At 46.7% G+C, this 21,286-nt stretch overlaps 1 protein-coding gene across 6 annotated transcripts in view; it reads right to left on the bottom strand.

Moving 5' to 3' along the window:
• Positions 1–21,286, bottom strand: part of ARAP1 (ArfGAP with RhoGAP domain, ankyrin repeat and PH domain 1) — a 99,087-nt gene that overhangs the window by 54,792 nt on the left and 23,009 nt on the right. For all 6 annotated transcript variants that reach the window (XM_069969435.1, XM_069969436.1, XM_069969437.1 and 3 more), the window contains 7 exons: positions 16,555–16,688; positions 15,648–15,715; positions 12,758–12,867; positions 3,736–3,891; positions 1,444–1,513; positions 1,082–1,202; positions 808–995 (listed from right to left, as the gene is read on the bottom strand). In XM_069969435.1, the coding sequence (XP_069825536.1) occupies positions 808–995; positions 1,082–1,202; positions 1,444–1,513; positions 3,736–3,891; positions 12,758–12,867; positions 15,648–15,715; positions 16,555–16,688 (847 nt within the window). The remainder of the gene's footprint in view (positions 1–807; positions 996–1,081; positions 1,203–1,443; positions 1,514–3,735; positions 3,892–12,757; positions 12,868–15,647; positions 15,716–16,554; positions 16,689–21,286) is intronic.

Below are 21,286 nucleotides of genomic sequence, written 5' to 3'. Positions count from 1 at the left end.
TATACACTATGTGGAGTATATGTGGAGTATACACTAGGTGCAGTACATGTGGCGTATATACCATGTGGAGTATACACTAGGTGCAGTACATGTGGAGTATATACCATGTGGAGTATACACTAGGTGCAGTACATGTGGAGTATATACCATGTGGAGTATACACTAGGTGCAGTACATGTGGAGTATATACCATGTGGAGTATACACTAGTTGCAGTACATGTGGAGTATATACCATGTGGAGTTTATGTGGAGTACAGGGACACTGATCTCCCCGTTCTTGTACAGGTAGGCGTTATACTATGTGGAGTATATACTATGTGGAGTATAAATGGAGTATATACTATGTGGAGTATAAGTGGAGTATATACACTATGTGGAGTATATGTGTAGCTTACAATATGTGGAGTATATACTTTGTGGAGTATACACCATGTGGATTACAGGGACACTGACCTCCCCGTTCTTGTACAGGTAGACGTTATACTATGTGGAGTATATACTATGTGAAGTATAAGTGGAGTATATACTATGTGGAGTATATGTGTAGTATACACTATGCGGAGTATATACTTTGTGGAGTATACACCATGTGAAGTACAGGGTGACTGACCTCGCCGTTCTTGTACAGGTAGACGTTATACTATGTGGAGTATATACTATGTGGAGTATAAGTGGAGTATACACCATGTGAAGTACAGGGTGACTGACCTCGCCGTTCTTGTACAGGTAGACGTTATACTATGTGGAGTATATACTATGTGGAGTATAAGTGGAGTATACACCATGTGGAGTACAGGGTGACTGACCTCGCCGTTCTTGTACAGATACACCTTATCAGCGTCCACCACCACAAACAGCTTTGGCTTCCATCCCTTCATCTCCAGCAGGCCGCACCTCTCCGGGCTCTCCGGGTTGTAGTGGGCGGAGCTGGCGGCTCGGCTCCTCCTCTCCTCCATCACTTGATGTATTGCTTTTATCCAGTCGTTTCTTTCTGCTGCTCGTGATAAAATGGACGGGAGTGATGAAGTTGTCGGGGGGGGGGGGGGGGGGTTCTGCGCTCGGTGGGAGAAGTCTACTCACTGTCACTCTCGGCTCGGAACACAAAGTTGCGGTTGGATGTTGTGACTTCGAACTTCTGGTCCCCGGTGGAGGCCACCTTGGCTATCAGGCTGACCTTTATGATCCGCTTGGAGTACATGTCCTAGAGTGGAGGGAAGAGTACATGTCCTAGAGTGGAGGGAAGAGTACATGTCCTAGAGTGGTGAGAAGAGTGTCTGATCAGACCCTCTTATTTTACATCTACCACATTAGACACCATCTGACCAGGATCTCAGGATCAGTGGGGGCGCCAGAGATCAGACTGCCCTTATACCCTCACAGAGACATAACACTCTCTGGAATATGGGTGGGTCGGACAAAATGAGCGGGACCCCTGACTGTACCTTGTCACTGTCGTAGTAGCGGAGATAGTCCGGGTCCAGCTTCACCCATCGCCTCTGGAAGATGTACGACCTGCACAGGAAGGAATCAAGACGATAGTAACCAAGGTAGAGAAGAATGTTGTGTGACAGTATGCCGGTCACTGACTCCCCTGCATTATCCCAGTCCCTGCGCACAGACCTCTCAGTGACTCCCCTGCATTATCCCAGTCCCTGCGCACAGTCCTCTCAGTGACTCCCCTGCATTATCCCAGTCCCTGCGCACAGTCCTCTCAGTGACTCCCCTGCATTATCCCAGTCCCTGCGCACAGTCCTCTCAGTGACTCCCCTGCATTATCCCAGTCCCTGCGCACAGTCCTCTCAGTGACTCCCCTGCATTATCCCAGTCCCTGCGCACAGTCCTCTCAGTGACTCCCCTGCATTATCCCAGTGCCTGCGCACAGTCCTCTCACTGACTCCCCTGCATTATCCCAGTCCCTGCACATAGTCCTCTCAGTGACTCCCCTGCATTATCCCAGTCCCTGCGCACAGTCCTCTCAGTGACTCCCCTGCATTATCCCAGTCCCTGCGCACAGTCCTCTCAGTGACTCCCCTGCATTATCCCAGTCCCTGCGCACAGTCCTCTCAGTGACTCCCCTGCATTATCCCAGTCCCTGCTCACAGTCCTCTCAGTGACTCCCCTGCATTATCCCAGTCCCTGCGCACAGTCCTCTCAGTGACTCCCCTGCATTATCCCAGTCCCTGCACACAGTCCTCTCAGTGACTCCCCTGCATTATCCCAGTCCCTGCGCACAGTCCTCTCACTGACTCCCCTGCATTATCCCAGTCCCTGCGCACAGTCCTCTCACTGACTCCCCTGCATTATCCCAGTCCCTGCGCACAGTCCTCTCAGTGACTCCCCTGCATTATCCCAGTCCCTGCACACAGTGCTCTCAGTGACTCCCCTGCATTATCCCAGTCCCTGCGCACAGTCCTCTCACTGACTCCCCTGCATTATCCCAGTCCCTGCGCACAGTCCTCTCAGTGACTCCCCTGCATTATCCCAGTCCCTGCGCACAGTCCTCTCAGTGACTCCCCTGCATTATCCCAGTCCCTGCACACAGTCCTCTCAGTGACTCCCCTGCATTATCCCAGTCCCTGCGCACAGTCCTCTCAGTGACTCCCCTGCATTATCTCGGTGACTGGGCAGCACACTATATGGCTATATGAGTGGGCAGCACACTATATGGCTATATGAGTGGGCAGCACACTATATGGCTATATGAGTGGGCAGCACACTATATGGCTATATAATTGGACAGCGGTATGTGGCGGTATGTGTCTATCATCCCTAAATAAGATGGGAGACCCTTTAGGAGGAGCAGGATTCCAGGCTACAGACTTAGAGATTCTACACCACAACAGATAAGAGAAGAAAATATGTGCTGATCATTGGCGCGCTGCTGGCGGTGCAGCTGCAGCATCTCGGTGGAGGATGATGGGTGTGGTGATCAGACCAAAGTCCCCAGCGGGAAGAAGAATCTCAAACCCAAACCAAGGAAAGAGGAGGAGGAGGTGCAGATGTGAGGGTGAAGATACAGACACAATCTGCACACAGCGAGATCCGGGAAACCTAAACACAGACAGGCGGGGGATGGCGATAAATGAGACTCAGATGTGAGAGGGGCTCTGGCCCACAGCCCCTGCTTGTTCAGTACTGCGCTCTATGCCTATAGCACCATCCACAGAGACCGTCACATAGAGGTCAATGGAAGTTCTGTGACTGTAATTGTGCCTAGGAATGTTCTGGAAAATAGATTCATCTGTGTGTCCGTCCGTCTCCACCAGCGGTCTGCGGGTCCACATGTGAGCACACGGATCACAGCACGCTGGCAGCCATACTGCTCCATAACTTCAAATCAACTGGTCTCAGAAAGTACCAGAGATTTGTAATTTACTTCTATTGAAAAAGCTTAAGTCCTCCAGTACTTATCAGCTGCTGTATGTCCAGCAGGAAGTGGTGTATTCCATGGAGGTAAATTATAAAACTCTATCACTTTGTGGCACCAGTTGATTTAAAGGGAAAAAAAAAGTTGAACAACCCCTTTAAAGGAGTATATGGTGAGGGGGTATGTGAAAATGGGTTTCTAAAAGCCCTGTAGCAACCCATCAGAGCTCAGCTTTCATTTCATAAACTGCTCTGGTAAAATGAAAGCTGCGGTGTGAATGGTTGCTATGGGCAAGGATGGAATCCATTACAACTATACAATGTATGAGCCTACTGTATATGAGAGAAGTAGTGGAGCGCTCACTCACCCCTGCGGCGGGTTCTTGTCCAGCCATCCCGCCTTGATGACCGGGGTCTCCTGTGTAGACGAGTCTCCGTCATCCATGTTCCCCTGTGAGATAGACGTCCCCAGGGACAGAGAACCGTTGGACTTCCACGTGCTCAGACCGCCATCATCCTGCATGCTGCGAGAAAACACCGCCATAAGTAACCAAGGGCAACAGCCCTATGTGTATAGAGGTAGTCACAGCCCCGCCCCCTGTATATCGTGTGTATAGAGAGGTAGTCCCAGCCCTACCCCCTATATATCGTATGTACATAGAGGTAGTCACAGCCCCGCCCCCTGTATATCGTATGTACATAGAGGTAGTCACAGCCCCGCCCCCTTTATATCGTGTGTGTATAGAGAGGTAGTCCCAGCCCTGCCCCCTATATATCTTATGTACATAGAGGTAGTCACAGCCCCGCCCCCTTTATATCCTGTGTATAGAGAGGTAGTCCCAGCCCTGCCCCCTGTATATCATATGTATAGAGAGGTAGTCACAGCCCGCCCCCTGTATATCGTATGTACATAGAGGTGGTCACAGCCCCGCCCCCTGTATATCCTGTGTATAGAGAGGTAGTCACAGCCCCGCCCCCTGTATATCCTGTATATAGAGAGGTAGTCACAGCCCCGCCCCCTGTTTATAATGTGTATAGAGAGGTAATCCCCACCCCCTGTATATCGTATGTACATAGAGGTGGTCACAGCCCCGCCCCCTGTATATCCTGTGTATAGAAAGGTAGTCACAGCCCCGCCCCTGTTTATAATGTGTATAGAGAGGTATTCCCTGCCCCCTGTATATCATATGTACATAGAGGTGGTCACAGCCCCGCCCCCTGTATATCCTGTGTATAGAGAGGTAGTCCCAGCCCCGCCCCCTGTATATCCTGTGTATAGAGAGGTAGTCACAGCCCCGCCCCCTGTTTATAATGTGTATAGAGAGGTAATCCCCGCCCCCTGTATATAGTATGTACATAGAGGTGGTCACAGCCCCGCCCCCTGGATGACATCCCTGATATCATAGACACGGTCGGAGCACAGTAAGGGTTAAGCTGTAGGCAGGGCTCCTGTAGATTATTTCCTTATTACAGCTCCTGGAAGGCGTCCAGACACCCGGGAACATCAGGTGACAGTGACCGCAGCCGATACCTTATGGTTTCCAAAAAACGTTGCTGAGCGAAGGTATAAAAAAACTGCACGTAAGACGAGGAGAGCGGCCAATATGGCGGCCAGGAAACACTGCCTGACTGCCCCTCCATAATACCCCCCCCCCCGGAGGACCCTCCGTCAGCACGCCCATAGTGACTGGCACTGCCATGTATCCTACAGGATTACCCAGGCCCACTGCCTGACTACCAGACGGTTGTGTCAGACAGGTGTGTGGGGCTGCCCGCCCGTGACCTGAGGCTGTCAGTACAATTTACTACATGACACAAGAATTCAGCCGCCCATAACTAGAGACATCATCATCGCTGGGGCGGTGACATCATACATCATACTCTGCATGCCAAGATGTGAAGGAGAAACAGAACTACAGGATTTAGGGTCCTATTACCCGGAGCCATTTATAAAGATTACCGACTAACGATAAACGGTCGCAAATGAGATTGTTTACCGTTAACCTGAAATCGTTCATTTTACACAGAGCGATAATCGTTTTTGCGATCGTTACTATGATCGTTTATTCCTTCTGATCCCAGAAAAACAATGAACAATGTGCAATTACACTGGACGATTAGTGAACAAATGCGGAATTACAGCGAACGATAAGGCTGGTATTACACGGAGCGATTATCGTTCGAAAAATCGTTAAATCGTTCGGATTTGAGCGATAATCGTTTCATGTAATAGCAGGCAACGATTAAACGACCAACGAGAAATCGTTGATCGTTTAATAGGATCCGGACCTATTTTTACCGTTTGATCGTTCGCACATTGTTCGGTGGAATAAGAATTCGCAACTGAAATGTACGCAATACCGACGACTAAACGACCGCAAGAACGATCATAAATAACGATCATCGTTCCATGTAATTGGGCAAACGATTTCGGGTCGTTTGCCTTAGCGGTCGTTTAAGATCGTTTATCGTTAATCATTAGTCGTGGAAAAATTGCTTGGTGTAATAGTACCCTAAGCGAACGATTAACAATAATTTTAGGTTCACATCTAAAGGCCGTATTACACGTAGCGACTATTGTTCAAAGATTCGCTATAACGATCGTTTGCAATCAATGACTAGCGATTTTTTTTTGAGAATGATTTTGAGGTTATTACATTCACCGATTACGGTTATGAACGATCGTTTTTACGTCGTTATATGGTCGCTAATCATTGCTCAGGACGACCCACACAACATGTTTTATCGGCGAATGACTTCCAAATAGGCGAACGATCAGCGAACTACCAACGATCATTTTTCAACATGTTAAAAGACCAAAATGAACGATTTTTCATTAGTCGTTTCATCGTTGGGTGTTATTACACGGACAGATAATCGTTTATTTCAATCGTTTTAGCGAATTTTTAAACGATAATCGTTCTTAGTAATAGGGCCTTAAATCAACGATAAACGACAGACGAACGATTTTTCGATCGTTGCCCACAATTACACGGAACTATTATTGTTTAAATTTGAATGATATAACGATTTTTTGCACAATACCTGTCACGTGTATTAAGTTTAAAGGGCCAGTAACCCTCACAGTACAGAGATTACTACAGTACAGTGATATAAGAAGAGGCTGATATCTTATTACAGTACAGCAGTGATATAAGAGGAGAGGCTGATATCTTATTACAGTACAGCAGTGATATAAGAGGAGAGGCTGATATCTTATTACAGTACAGCAGTGATATAAGAGGAGAGGCTGATATCTTATTACAGTACAGCAGTGATATAAGAGGAGAGGCTGATATCTTATTACAGTACAGCAGTGATATAAGAGGAGGGGCTGATATCTTATTACAGTACAGCAGTGATATAAGAGGAGAGGCTGATACCTTATTACAGTACAGCAGTGATATAAGAGGAGAGGCCGATATCTTATTACAGTACAGTGATATAAGAAGAGGCTGATATCTTATTACAGTACAGCAGTGATATAAGAGGAGAGGACAATATCATCTTATTACAGTACAGCAGTGATATAAGAGGAGAGGCCGATATCTTATTACAGTACAGCAGTGATATAAGAGTAGAGGCTGCTGATATCTTATTACAGTACAGCAGTGATATAAGAGGAGAGGCTGATATCTTATTACAGTACAGCAGTGATATAATAGGAGAGGCTGATATCTTATTACAGTACAGCAGTGATATAAGAGGAGAGGCTGATATCTTATTACAGTACAGCAGTGATATAAGAGGAGAGGCCGATATCTTATTACAGTACAGCAGTGATATAAGAGGAGAGGCCGATATCTTATTACAGTACAGCAGTGATATAAGAGGAGAGGCTGATATCATCATATTACAGTACAACAGTGATATAATAGGAGAGGCTGATATCTTATTACAGTACAGCAGTGATATAAGAGGAGAGGCTGATATCTTATTACAGTACAGCAGTGATATAAGAGGAGAGGCTGATATCTTATTACAGTACAGCAGTGATATAAGAGGAGAGGCTGATATCATCATATTACAGTACAGCAGTGATATAATAGGAGAGGCTGATATCTTATTACAGTACAGCAGTGATATAAGAGGAGAGGCTGATATCTTATTACAGTACAGCAGTGATATAAGAGGAGAGGCTGATATCTTATTACAGTACAGCAGGGATATAAGAGGAGAGGCTGATATCTTATTACAGTACAGCAGTGATATAAGAGGAGAGGCTGATATCTTATTACAGTACAGCAGTGATATAAGAGGAGGGCTGATATCTTATTACAGTACAGCAGTGATATAGAAGAAGAGGCTGATATCTTATTACAGTACAGCAGTGATCTAAGAGGAGAGGCTGATATCTTATTACAGTACAGCAGTGATATAAGAGGAGAGGCTGATACCTTATTACAGTACAGCAGTGATATAAGAGGAGAAGCTGATATCTTATTACAGTACAGCAGTGATATAAGAGGAGAGGCTGATACCTTATTACAGTACAGCAGTGATATAAGAGGAGAGGCTGATATCTTATTACAGTACAGCAGTGATATAAGAGGAGAGGCTGATACCCTATTACAGTACAGCAGTGATATAGGAGAAGAGGCTGATATCTTATTACAGTACAGCAGTGATATAAGAGGAGGGGCTGATATCATCTTATTACAGTACAGCAGTGATATAAGAGGAGAGGCTGATATCTTATTACAGTACAGCAGTGATATAAGAGAAGAGGCTGATATCTTATTACAGTACAGCAGTGATATAAGAGAAGAGGCTGATATCTTATTACAGTACAGCAGTGATATAAGAGGAGAGGCTGATATCTTATTACAGTACAGCAGTGATATAAGAGGAGAGGCTGATATCTTATTACAGTACAGCAGTGATATAAGAGAAGAGGCTGATATCTTATTACAGTACAGCAGTGTACAGTACAGAACTCTCCGGTTGTCACAGCTCCGCCCCCGTGTAATACACACCGTGCCTCTGATAATCTCTCGCACCGGTACCGTCGTACTCACCACTGTCTCTGATTTCCAGATTGTTACTAAATTCTGTAACTTTCCTGCACTGGGAGAAACGTATCCTAAACCAGTCCGTCCAGTTCTCCAGCAGATGGGGAACCTCCGCCATTAACCCTCCGGATGCCGCACACGCCAACTTCCCCTTCTCATATCTGCACAATGGAGCCCGAACGGTTAAACATTACACACTGGCACAGCGGGTCCCATCCCTGACAATGTGATGTCACACGGCGGGCTGACACTGGACTGGATGAGATACGGGACTCCACGGGCTGGATGAGATACGGGATTTAGCAGGCTGGATTAGATACAAGACCCAGCAGGCTGGATTAGATACAAGACTCAGCAGGCTGGATTAGATACAAGACTCAGCAGGCTGGATTAGATACAAGACCCAGCAGGCTGGATTAGATATGAGATTAAGGAGGCTGGATTAGATACAAGACCCAGCAGGCTGGATTAGATACAAGACTCAGCAAGATGGATTAGATACAAGACTCAGCAGGCTGGATTAGATACAAGACTCAGCAAACTGGATTAGATACAAGACTCAGCAGGGTGGATTAGATACAAGACTCAGCAGGCTGGATTAGATATGAGATTAAGGAGGCTGGATTAGATACAAGACTCAGCTGGGTGGATTAGATACAAGACTCAGCTGGGTGGATTAGATACAAGACTCAGCAAACTGGATTAGATACAAGACTCAGCTGGGTGGATTAGATACAAGACTCAGCAAACTGGATTAGATACAAGACTCAGCAGGGTGGATTAGATACAAGACTCAGCAGGGTGGATTAGATACAAGACTCAGAAGGCTGGATTAGATACAAGACTCAGCAGGGTGGATTAGATACAAGACTCAGAAGGCTGGATTAGATACAAGACTCAGAAGGCTGGATTAGATACAAGACTCAGCTGAGTGGATTAGATACAAAACTCAGCAGGCTGGATTAGATACAAGACTCAGCAGGCTGGATTAGATACAAGACTCAGATGGCTGGATTAGATACAAGACTCAGCAGGGTGGATTAGATACAAGACTCAGCAGGCTGGATTAGATACAAGACACAGCAGGCTGGATTAGATACAAGACTCAGCAGGCTGGATTAGATACAAAACCCAGCAGGCTGGATTAGATATGAGATTCAGGAGGCTGGATTAGATACATGGCTAGGCAGACAGTGTAAAGCACAATAGTCTTGGATACGACGCCTCAGTAGTCCCTGCCTCTGGATCAGTAGTCCCTGCCTCTGGATCAGTAGTCCCTGGCTCTGGATCAGTCCCTGACACAATGCACCAGATTCCTGCTGTATTAGTAGTGTCTGTCGGTGACTACCTGTGTCCTGCGGCCTCATTCCATCCTGTTAATAACCAGCCTGAGAGGCAGCGGGTGAGGGGCACAACAATGGGGAGGTCCCAGAGGTGTGTGTTTGGGGGGGGTCACACGTCCCCAGCAGGAAGTCTCACATTCCAGCACAGGACACAGAGGAGCTGACACTTAAAGGGCTTCTCTAGTTTGGGGTCTCTTTCTCAGAGGGGTCTTTACATGGAGGCCCTGGTTCTCGTGAGCTCTCTGTGGCCGGAATGTTACCGGATGTCACAGACGGGAGAGGAAACATAACAAGATAACAAGGAGGCACGAGGTTCAGCTGCCTCCCATTCCTCAAAGAACTTATAGAAACTCCACAACTAGGCGGCTCTATGTAAATAATACAGGAAGAGGCACCGAGCCAAATAGTCAGGACAAAAGCCGCACTCAGGAGTCACCAGCGCCCCCTACAGGAGAGCCAGACTGATACAGTGTATCCAAACAGATGTATGTACTGTCAGGACAGGACTGTCTGCATGGATACATCGGAGGTGGAGGGGATCTCAGCGGTGTCAGGAGTCACCAGCGCCCCCTACAGGAGAACCAGACTGATACAGTGTATCCAAACAGATGTATGTACTGTCAGGACAGGACTGTCTGCATGGATACATCGGAGGTGGAGGGGATCCCAGCGGTGTCAGGAGTCACCAGCGCCCCCTACAGGAGGGCCAGACTGATACAGTGTATCCAAACAGATGTATGTACTGTCAGGACAGGACTGTCTGCATGGATACATAGGAGGTGGAGGGGATCCCAGCGGTATCCGGAGTCACCAGCGCCCCCTACAGGAGAACCAGACTGATACAGTGTATCCAAACAGATGTATGTACTGTCAGGACAGGACTGTCTGCATGGATACATCGGAGGTGGAGGGGATCTCAGCGGTGTCAGGAGTCACCAGCGCCCCCTACAGGAGGGCCAAACTGATACAGTGTATCCAAACAGATGTATGTACTGTCAGGACAGGACTGTCTGCATGGATACATAGGAGGTGGAGGGGATCTCAGCGGTATCCGGAGTCACCAGCGCCCCCTACAGGAGAGCCAGACTGATACAGTGTATCCAAACAGATGTATGTATTGTCAGGACAGGACTGTCTGCATGGATACATCGGAGGTGGAGGGGATCTCAGCGGTGTCAGGAGTCACCAGCGCCCCCTACAGGAGAACCAGACTGAAGGGATCGATACAATGTATCAACTGTCAGGAATGGAGTGTCTGCACTGGATACATAGGAGGTGGAGGGGATCCCAGCGGTATCAGGGGTCTATTCACTGACAGCAAGCAGAGGGTGGGAAATGGAAAGGAACTAAAACCCACAACGTAATAGAGGAACTAGTAATATATCACATAGGATCCACAACTCTATGGGTGGGCGGGGGGTGTCAAACTCATGGCCCTCCAGCTGCTGCAAAACTACAACTCCCAGCATGACCTGAGAGCTACATGCAATAATATCAAATGTCATGGGGATTCCATACACTGACAGCAAGCAGAGAACGAACATTAAAGTCTATCAGAAAGTTGCAGAGTTTTGGATTATAGAATGAAAAAACTTTACAAGCCACAATCAAACTCTATGGCAGTGACCTCTGACCTGCTACTATGCGGCTGTAGCGCAACTACACCTCTCAGCATGCCCAGCCAGCATGGAAGACAACCAAGATGTCACCGGGTATACGCATTACCACATGTGCCGCTCCACGATACAATAATCCAATGAGGATCGCAATGTTGCTGCAAAGTGCGATGATAGTAATAAGGGCATCAAGATGGCTGCTTAAAGGGAAAGAGCAGCCTTAAAGGAGAAACGGGGTAATGCTTGGCGGAGTGCTGGGGAGGTGGAGGATGAAAGACGCAATATACTCTCGCCTCCCCTGCACCAGCGCTGGTTCCACTGTCCCACAGCTCTGGTCCCCCAGTCACTTCTGGGTAGGGACCTGGGACGTGATGAGCAGATGTGGCGGGGTCCTGCCTTAGCCACTAACTCACTAGCAGAGTGAGCCTAAGGGCCCTATTCCACCGGACGATTATCGTTCAGATTATCGTTAAATTATTCGAATCTAAACGATAATCGTTCGGTTGAAATGCAGTTAACGATTAACGACCGAACGAGAAATCGTTGATCGCTTTATAAGACCTGGACCTATTTTTATCGTTGCTCGTTCGCAAATCGTTCGCATTGAATAAGACGTCGTTCGCAGTAGATACGAACGCAATAGCGAAGAAATAGCGAAGAAAAAACTATAGCAAATACGATAAGTAACGATTATCGTTCCATGGAAATGAGTGAACATTTTCAGGTCTTTCGCAATAGCGGTCGTTTGAGATCGTTAATAATTGTTAACGATTATGCGAACGATAATCGTCCGGTAGAATAGGGCCCTAACCCATCATGTCCCAGGTCCCCATCCATAAGCAGCTATAATGTCTCTATAGACTACACACACAAAAGAGGGGGTCTTGTCCCCCTGTATCTTTATAGCTCACCCCAGGAGCAGCAGCATGGAGGACCTTATAGAGCAATGCTGAGCAGTGTAAGCGTTGAATCAGACTTACGTCTGTATGGGCAGGGAACATTTAGTGTGAGGTCTATAAGACGCCACCTATCTCTACTGGTTACTGTAAACAACCCTAAGCTTGTGTAGTCTAGTCTCTCTGCAGCCTCAACAACCCCCCCCCCCCCCCCCCCCCCGCTCCTACCCCAGTACTCCCCCTTGCATTTCCTTATTCACCCCTCTGTTCTCTATAGATTTATCAGGGCAGCATGTAATCTGATCCCTCAGGAAATAGAAAAACTCATAATGTGATAAAGAAAGCAGACACATCCCATTTACTAGGAGTCTTATAAGTACTAGAGTGGCCCGAACACACAGTCATGTGACATCTGTACATGTCATGTGACATCCGTACCATTTTGAGCCACTTATCTCCTTTTGTTATTAGTCACCATGGATCCCCCCACCCCCCAGCATTATATGACCCTCTAGAGACTTACACAGTCTGAACATCATCGTAGTCCTCCGATCCTTCCTCCGTGACGTCCTCATCAGTCCTCGTGTTATCAACATTCAGCCGCCGAAACCTGGTGAGAACGATTCCACCGATCTGTAAGGGAACCAGGATCACAGCGCGGGTTACAGAGGTTTCATCTTCACCTTACACCCCCTCCCCCATAAAGATCAGGGGTGTTAATTAAAGGGACAGTAACCTCTCAAATCTCTCAAACCTGCACAGAGGGTGACACCCCAACCCCCGACTGTACACAGTGAAATCCCCCGACTATACACAGTGACATCCCCCGACTATACACAGTGACATCCCCGACTATACACAGTGACATCCCCAGACTATACACAGTGACATCCCCGACTATACACAGTGACATCCCCCGACTATACACAGTGACATCCCCCGACTATACACAGTGACATCCCCAACCCCCGGCTATACACAATGACATCCCCAACCCCCGACTATACACAGTGACATCCCCAACCCCCGACTATACACAGTGACATCCCCCGACTATACACAGTGACATCCCCCGACTACACACAGTGACATCCCCAACCCCCGGCTATACACAATGACATCCCCAACCCCCGACTATACACAGTGACATCCCCAACCCCCGACTATACACAGTGACATCCCCAGACTATACACAGTGACATCCCCAGACTATACACAGTGACATCCCCAGACTATATACAGTGACATCCCCAGACTATACACAGTGACATCCTCCGACTATACACAGTGACATCCTCCGACTATACACAGTGACATCCCCCGACTATACACAGTGACATCCCCCGACTATATACAGTGACATCCCCAGACTATATACAGTGACATCCCCAGACTATATACAGTGACATCCCCAGACTATACACAGTGACATCCCCAGACTATACACAGTGACATCCCCCGACTATACACAGTGACATCCCCAACCCCTGACTATACACAGTGACATCCCCCGACTATACACAGTGACATCCCCCGACTATACACAGTGACATCCCCCGACTATACAGTGACATCCCCAGACTATACAGTGACATCCCCAGACTATACAGTGACATCCCCCGACTATACACAGTGACATCCCCAACCCCTGACTATACACAGTGACATCCCCCGACTATACACAGTGACATCCCTAGACTATACACAGTGACATCCCCAGACTATACAGTGACATCCCCAGACTATACAGTGACATCCCCCGACTATACACAGTGACATCCCCAACCCCTGACTATACACAGTGACATCCCCCGACTATACACAGTGACATCCCTAGACTATACACAGTGACATCCCCAGACTATACACAGTGACATCCCCAGACTATACACAGTGACATCCCCAGACTATACACAGTGACATCCCTCGACTATACACAGTGACATCCCCAGACTATACACAGTGACATCCCCAGACTATACACAGTGACATCCCCAGACTATACACAGTGACATCCCCAGACTATACACAGTGACATCCCCAGACTATTCACAGTGACATCCCCCGACTATACACAGTGACATCCCCAACCCCCGACTATACACAGTGACATCCCCCGACTATACACAGTGACATCCTCCGACTATACACAGTGACATCCCCCGACTATACACAGTGACATCCCCCGACTATACACAGTGACATCCCCCGACTATACACAGTGACATCCCCCGACTATACACAGTGACATCCCCAGACTATACACAGTGACATCCCCCAGACTATACACAGTGACACCCCCAGACTATACACAGTGACATCTCCCGACTATACACAGTGACATCCCCAACCCCTGACTATACACAGTGACATCCCCAACCCCCAACTATACACAGTGACATCCCCAGACTATTCACAGTGACATCCCCCGACTACACACAGTGACATCCCCCGACTATACACAGTGACATCCCCCGACTATACACAGTGACATCCCCCGACTATACACAGTGACATCCCCAGACTATACACAGTGACATCCCCCGACTATACACAGTGACATCCCCCGACTATACACAGTGACATCCCCCGACTATACACAGTGACATCCCCCGACTATACACAGTGACATCCCCAACCCCCGACTATACACAGTGACATCCCCCGACTATACACAGTGACATCCCCAACCCCCGACTATACACAGTGACATCCCCAACCATCCTCCCAGCACAGACTCGCTGTGACTTTCTATTAGACAGGGTTTCGTTTCCGTGTGAGTCTCAGCAGGAGGAAATGAAACGCTCCGTGTATTAGAAAGTTACAGAACTTGTTATTATGCAAGAGCTCATTCGCATCAGACTGGACCGCCATGGCGGCTCCGCAAACGTGCTGCAGGACGGGGAAAGTGCCACCGCGCAAAAATTAATACACAATAATGGACCCACATAACATGCTATACAGATATAAAAAAGAGAACAGGACACAGAGTATGTCTGGTCCCAGGGACACAAATCTTACTAGACTGGGTCCTCAATGTGTGGCATATAAAGGAGTTATCCTGAATAGGAACAACATGGCTGACTTCTTACCAAAACAGCGCCACACTAGTCCACAGGTTGTGTCTAGTATTGCAGCTTAGCCCCATTTACTTTAATACAGCTAGACTGCAATACTGGACACAACCAGTGGACAAGGGTGGTGCTGTTTGTGGAAGAAAGCGGCCGTGTTTTCTGTAATCCTAGAAGACCCCTGATTTGTTGGCTGTTCACTCTGATCTGCCGTGAACATTAGAAGTATAAAACACGACATGGAGAGAAAGGAGCGGCTGCACATCCAACCTATGGCTGACACGATTGCCGCTAGGCCTGTTTTAAAAATCAACACCAGAAGTAAAAAACAATGGCTCTTACATCGTGGCTCAGCGCGTAGATGCCCCCTGGGTCCGGGGCTGGAGTCTCCGGCTTCTGAGGGCTCAAAACTGCAGGAAAGAAAACAGCAGTGAGATCCTGGAAGGGTAAGAGCGTGTTCACACCTCGCAGATACAAGGCAGATGGTCCCAAATAACTTCAATAGTAAAATCTGCAACGTACACGTGATGTAATCTGCAGCTCATTACTGTCCGTGAATGGGATGCCATAGCGGTCACCGAGCGGAGATCTCACAGCCCGACACTAAGATTCAGCACAAGTTCTTCTTTAAAGGGGAACACCGGGGAAAACCTCTATTTCAGATCAACTGGTGTCAGAAAGTTATATAGATTTGAAATTCACTTCTATTTAAAAATCTCTAGTCTCCCAGTACTTATCAGCTGCTGCATGTCCTGCAGGAAGTGGTGTATTCTCTCCAGTCTGACACAGTACTCTCTGCTGCCACCTCTGTCCATGTCAGGAGCTGTCCAGAGCAGGAGAGGTTTTCTATGGGGATTTGCTGCTGCTCTGGACAGTTCCTGACATGGACAGAAGTGGCAGCAGAGAGCACTGTGTCAGACATAGAAGAATACACCACTTCCTGCAGGACATACAGCAGCTGATAAGTACTGGGAGACTGGAGAATTTTAAATAGAAGTAAATGACAAATCTATATAACTTTCTGACATAAGCTGATTTGGAAAAAAAAAGGTTTTCACCAGAGTACCCCTTTAAGAAAAATACAATTTTATGGGCATTGTGGCGAGAAGGATCAGTAACATACAACCGATATATAGGGACCCAGCCAGGTATGACCACCACTGAGAGGAACCTATCTACCCAACATATGACTGATGCTCCCAACCTGATGACATCACCGCCAGGTGACATTGGTGATGATGTCACTTACTGCTGCGGGGCGCCGGCTGCACTGGGGACACAAGAGGATCTCTGGGAAACACTCGGGGGAGCGGCAGAGGGACGGGAGGTAACAGGAACACCGGGTCCTCCTCCACATGTCTATCATCCAATACCGGCAACGGACTGAGGAGGAAAAGAAGAGAGTTACATAGGACTGCAGGTGACAGCCACTACATTATCTGTACTCAGAGATATCACTGTGTTATCTGTGCTGTTACATAGGACTGCAGGTGACATCTACTACATTATCTGTACTCAGAGATATCACTGTGTTATCTGTGGTGTTACATAGGACTGCAGGTGACATCTACTACATTATCTGTACTCAGAGATATCACTGTTATCTGTGCTGTTACATAGGACTGCAGGTCACGTCTACTAAATTATCTGTACTCAGAGGTATCACTGTGTTATCTGTGCTGTTACATAGGACGGCAGGTGACTACTACATTATCTGTACTCAGAGGTATCACTGTGTTATCTGTGCTGTTACATGGGACTGCAGGTGACATCTACTACATTATCTGTACTCAGAGATATCACTGTGTTATCTGTGCTGTTACATAGGACTGCAGGTGACTACTACATTATCTGTACTCAAAGATATCACTGTGTTATCTGTGGTGTTACATAGGACGGCAGGTGACTACTACATTATCTGTACTCAGAGGTATCACTGTGTTATCTGTGCTGTTACATAGGACTGCAGGTGACTACTACATTATCTGTCCTCAGAGATATCACTGTGTTATTTGTGCTGTTACATAGGACTGCAGGTCACGTCTACTAAATTATCTGTACTCAGAGATATCACTGTTATCTGTGCTGTTACATAGGACGGCAGGTGACTACTACATTATCTGTACTCAGAGGTATCACTGTGTTATCTGTGCTGTTACATAGGACTGCAGGTGACTACTACATTATCTGTCCTCAGAGATATCACTGTGTTATTTGTGCTGTTACATAGGACTGAAGGTGACATCTACTACATTATCTGTATTCAGAGATATCACTGTTATCTGTGCTGTTACATAGGACTGCAGGTGACTACTACATTATCTGTACTCAGAGATATCACTGTTATCTGTGCTGTTACATAGGACTGCAGGTGACTACTACATTATCTGTACTTAGATATCACTGTGTTATCTGTTGTGTTACATAGGACTGCAGGTGACTACTACATTATCTGTACTCAGAGATATCACTGTTATCTGTGCTGTTACATAGGACTGCAGGCGACATCTACTACATTATCTGTACTCAGAGATATCACTGTGTTATCTGTGCTGTTACATAGGACTGCAGGTGACATCTACTACATTATCTGTACCCAGAGATATCACTGTTATCTGTGCTGTTACATAGGACTGCAGGCGACATCTACTACATTATCTGTACTCAGAGAGATATCACTGTGTTATCTGTGCTGTTACATAGGACTGCAGGTGACATCTACATTATCTGTACTCATTGATATCACTGTGTTATCTGTGCTGTTACATAGGACTGCAGGTGACATCTACTACATTATCTGTACTCAGAGATATCACTGTGTTATCTGTGGTGTTACATAGGACTGCAGGTGACATCTACATTATCTGTACTCATTGATATCACTGTGTTATCTGTGCTGTTACATAGGACTGCAGGTGACATCTACTACATTATCTGTACTCAGAGATATCACTGTGTTATCTGTGCTGTTACATAGGACTGCAGGTGACATCTACATTATCTGTACTCAGAGATATCACTGTGTTATCTGGTGTTACATAGGACTGCAGGTGTCATCTACTACATTATCTGTACTCAGAGATATCACTGTTATCTGTGGTGTTACATAGGACTGCAGGTGACATCTACTACATTATCTGTACTCAGAGATATCACTGTTATCTGTGGTGTTACATAGGACTGCAGGTGACATCTACTACATTAACTGTACTCAGAGATATCACTGTGTTATCTGTGGTGTTACATAGGACTGCAGGTGACATCTATTATCACCAGAATGCAGTTAGCTCCCCCTAGAGGTGACTATATACTAAACTCTCGGCTGAGAATCCATTGTGTGTGTCCTGTATCTATAATCAGGTTTTCTTCCCTGATAGTAAACAGAGGAGGCAAATAAACCAGTCAGTCAGATGGGGACACTGCCTGTACCATGTGACCAGGACTGAGCGCAGCTCTGAGGGTAAAATATTGTGCAAAGTGTAAAGTTACAGCACGGCCACCGCCACATCCTCCTGCGATAAGGACAGGCTGCCCCTCCTCTCCATGTACTGTACCTGCCATCTACTGCTCTCTGTTATCAGCCACTGCAGAGCAGGCGAATGGAGTGTATACAAATGGCCGTCCTCTATAGGCACCAGGGGAAGGTTTATGTACACAGCGCTCAGCATTGTTCTCTGTTATCAGCCATTATTATCACAGCCCGGTCTCTATACACAGCTGAAGGCCCAAACCGTATGAGGGAGTATATAGCGCTGTCTTATAGTAAGATTCCCTCAGTTGCCCATAGCAACAAAGCACAGCTCCCAAAGCAACCAATCACAGCTCAGCTTTTTTTTTTACCAGAGCAATAGGAAAAGTGAAAGCTGAGCTGTGATTGGTTGCTATTGGAGCTGGGATTAGTTTCTATGGGCAACAGAGAGACCCTCACTATAAGGGTACATTCACACGTACCGGATTAGCAGCGGATTTCTTGCTGTGTATTCGCAGCAAAACCCGTTGCGGATGCCGTCCCTATACACTCTATGGGCAGACAAACTCGCAGCAGGCTGCACATCCCGCTGCGAGTTTGTCCGCAGCCCACTCCGCCGCCAAAGCCTATACCTCACCTCGTCTCCGCTCCGGCTTGCTTCGGGGCTCCCGACGTGTTCTCGTCCCGCTCAGTCAATAACTGCGCTGCGGCGGGGCAGCGCACTGATGTATCAGTCTGGAGCTCACAGAGCATTGTCTACACTGGATACAGCTGAGAGCAGGACTAGCTATGTACAATGTATCAGTCTGGAGCTCACAGAGCATTGTCTACACTGGATACAGCTGAGAGCAGGACTAGCTATGTACAATGTATCAGTCTGGAGCTCACAGAGCATTGTCTACACTGGATACAGCTGAAAGCAGGACTAGCTATGTACAATGTATCAGTCTGGAGCTCACAGAGCATTGTCTACACTGGATACAGCTAAGACCAGGACTAGCTATGTACAATGTATCAGTCTGGAGCTCACAGAGCATTGTCTACACTGTGTTATCTGTGGTGTTACATAGGACTGCAGGTGACATATACTACATTATCTGTACTCAGAGATATCACTGTTATCTGTGCTGTTACATAGGACTGCAGGTGACATCTACTACATAATCTGTACTCAGAGATATCATTGTGTTATCTGTGCTGTTACATAGGACTGCAGGTGACTACTACATTATCTGTACTCAGAGATATCACTGTGTTATCTGTGGTGTTACATAGGACTGCAGGTGACATCTACTACATTATCTGTACTCAGAGATATCACTGTGTTATCTGTAGTGTTACATAGGACTGCAGGTGACATCTACTACATTATCTGTACTCAGAGATATCACTGTGTTATCTGTAGTGTTACATAGGACTGCAGGTGACATCTACTACATTATCTGTACTCAGAGATATCACTGCGTTATCTGGCTGTTACATAGGACTGCAGGTGACAGCTACTACATTATCTGTTCTCAGAGATATCACTGTGTTATCTGTGCTGTTACATAGGACTGCAGGTGACATCTACTACATTATCTGTACTCAGAGATATCACTGTGTTATCTGTGCTGTTACATAGGACTGCAGGTGACATCTACTACATTATCTGTATTCAGAGATATCACTGTTATCTGTGCTGTTACATAGGACTGCATGTGACATCTACTACATTATCTGTACTCAGAGATATCACTGTTATCTGTGCTGTTACATAGGACTGCAGGTGACTACTACATTATCTGTACTCAGAGATATCACTGTTATCTGTGGTGTTACATAGGACTGCAGGTGACTACTACATTATCTGTACTTAGATATCACTGTGTTATCTGTTGTGTTACATAGGACTGCAGGTGACATCTACTACATTATCTGTACTCAGAGATATCACTGTGTTATCTGTGCTGTTACATAGAACTGCAGATGACTACTACATTATCTGTACTTAGATATCACTGTGTTATCTGTTGTGTTACATAGGACTGCAGGTGACATCTACTACATTATCTGTACTCAGAGGTATCACTGTGTTATCTGTGCTGTTACATAGGACTGCAGGTGACAGCTACTTCATTATCTGTACTCAGAGATATCACTGTGTTATCTGTGCTGTTACATAGGACTGCAGGACACATCAACTACATTAGCTGTACTCAGAGATATCACTGTGTTATCTGTGGTGTTACATAGGACTGCAGGTGACAGCTACTACATTATCGGTCCTCAGAGATATCACTGTGTTATCTGTGGTGTTACATAGGACTGCAGGTGACAGCTACTACATTATCTGTACTCGGAGATATCACTGTGTTATCTGTAGTGTTACATAGGACTGCAGGTGACATCTACATTATCTGTACTCAGAGATATCACTGTGTTATCTGTGCTGTTACATAGGACTGCAGGTGACATCTACTACATTATCTGTACTCAGAGATATCACTGCGTTATCTGTGCTGTTACATAG

This window comes from Dendropsophus ebraccatus, chromosome 5 (genome assembly GCF_027789765.1).
Source record: "Dendropsophus ebraccatus isolate aDenEbr1 chromosome 5, aDenEbr1.pat, whole genome shotgun sequence".
NCBI lineage: Eukaryota > Metazoa > Chordata > Amphibia > Anura > Hylidae > Dendropsophus > Dendropsophus ebraccatus.
This window is presented reverse-complemented; position numbering and strand designations above follow the sequence as displayed.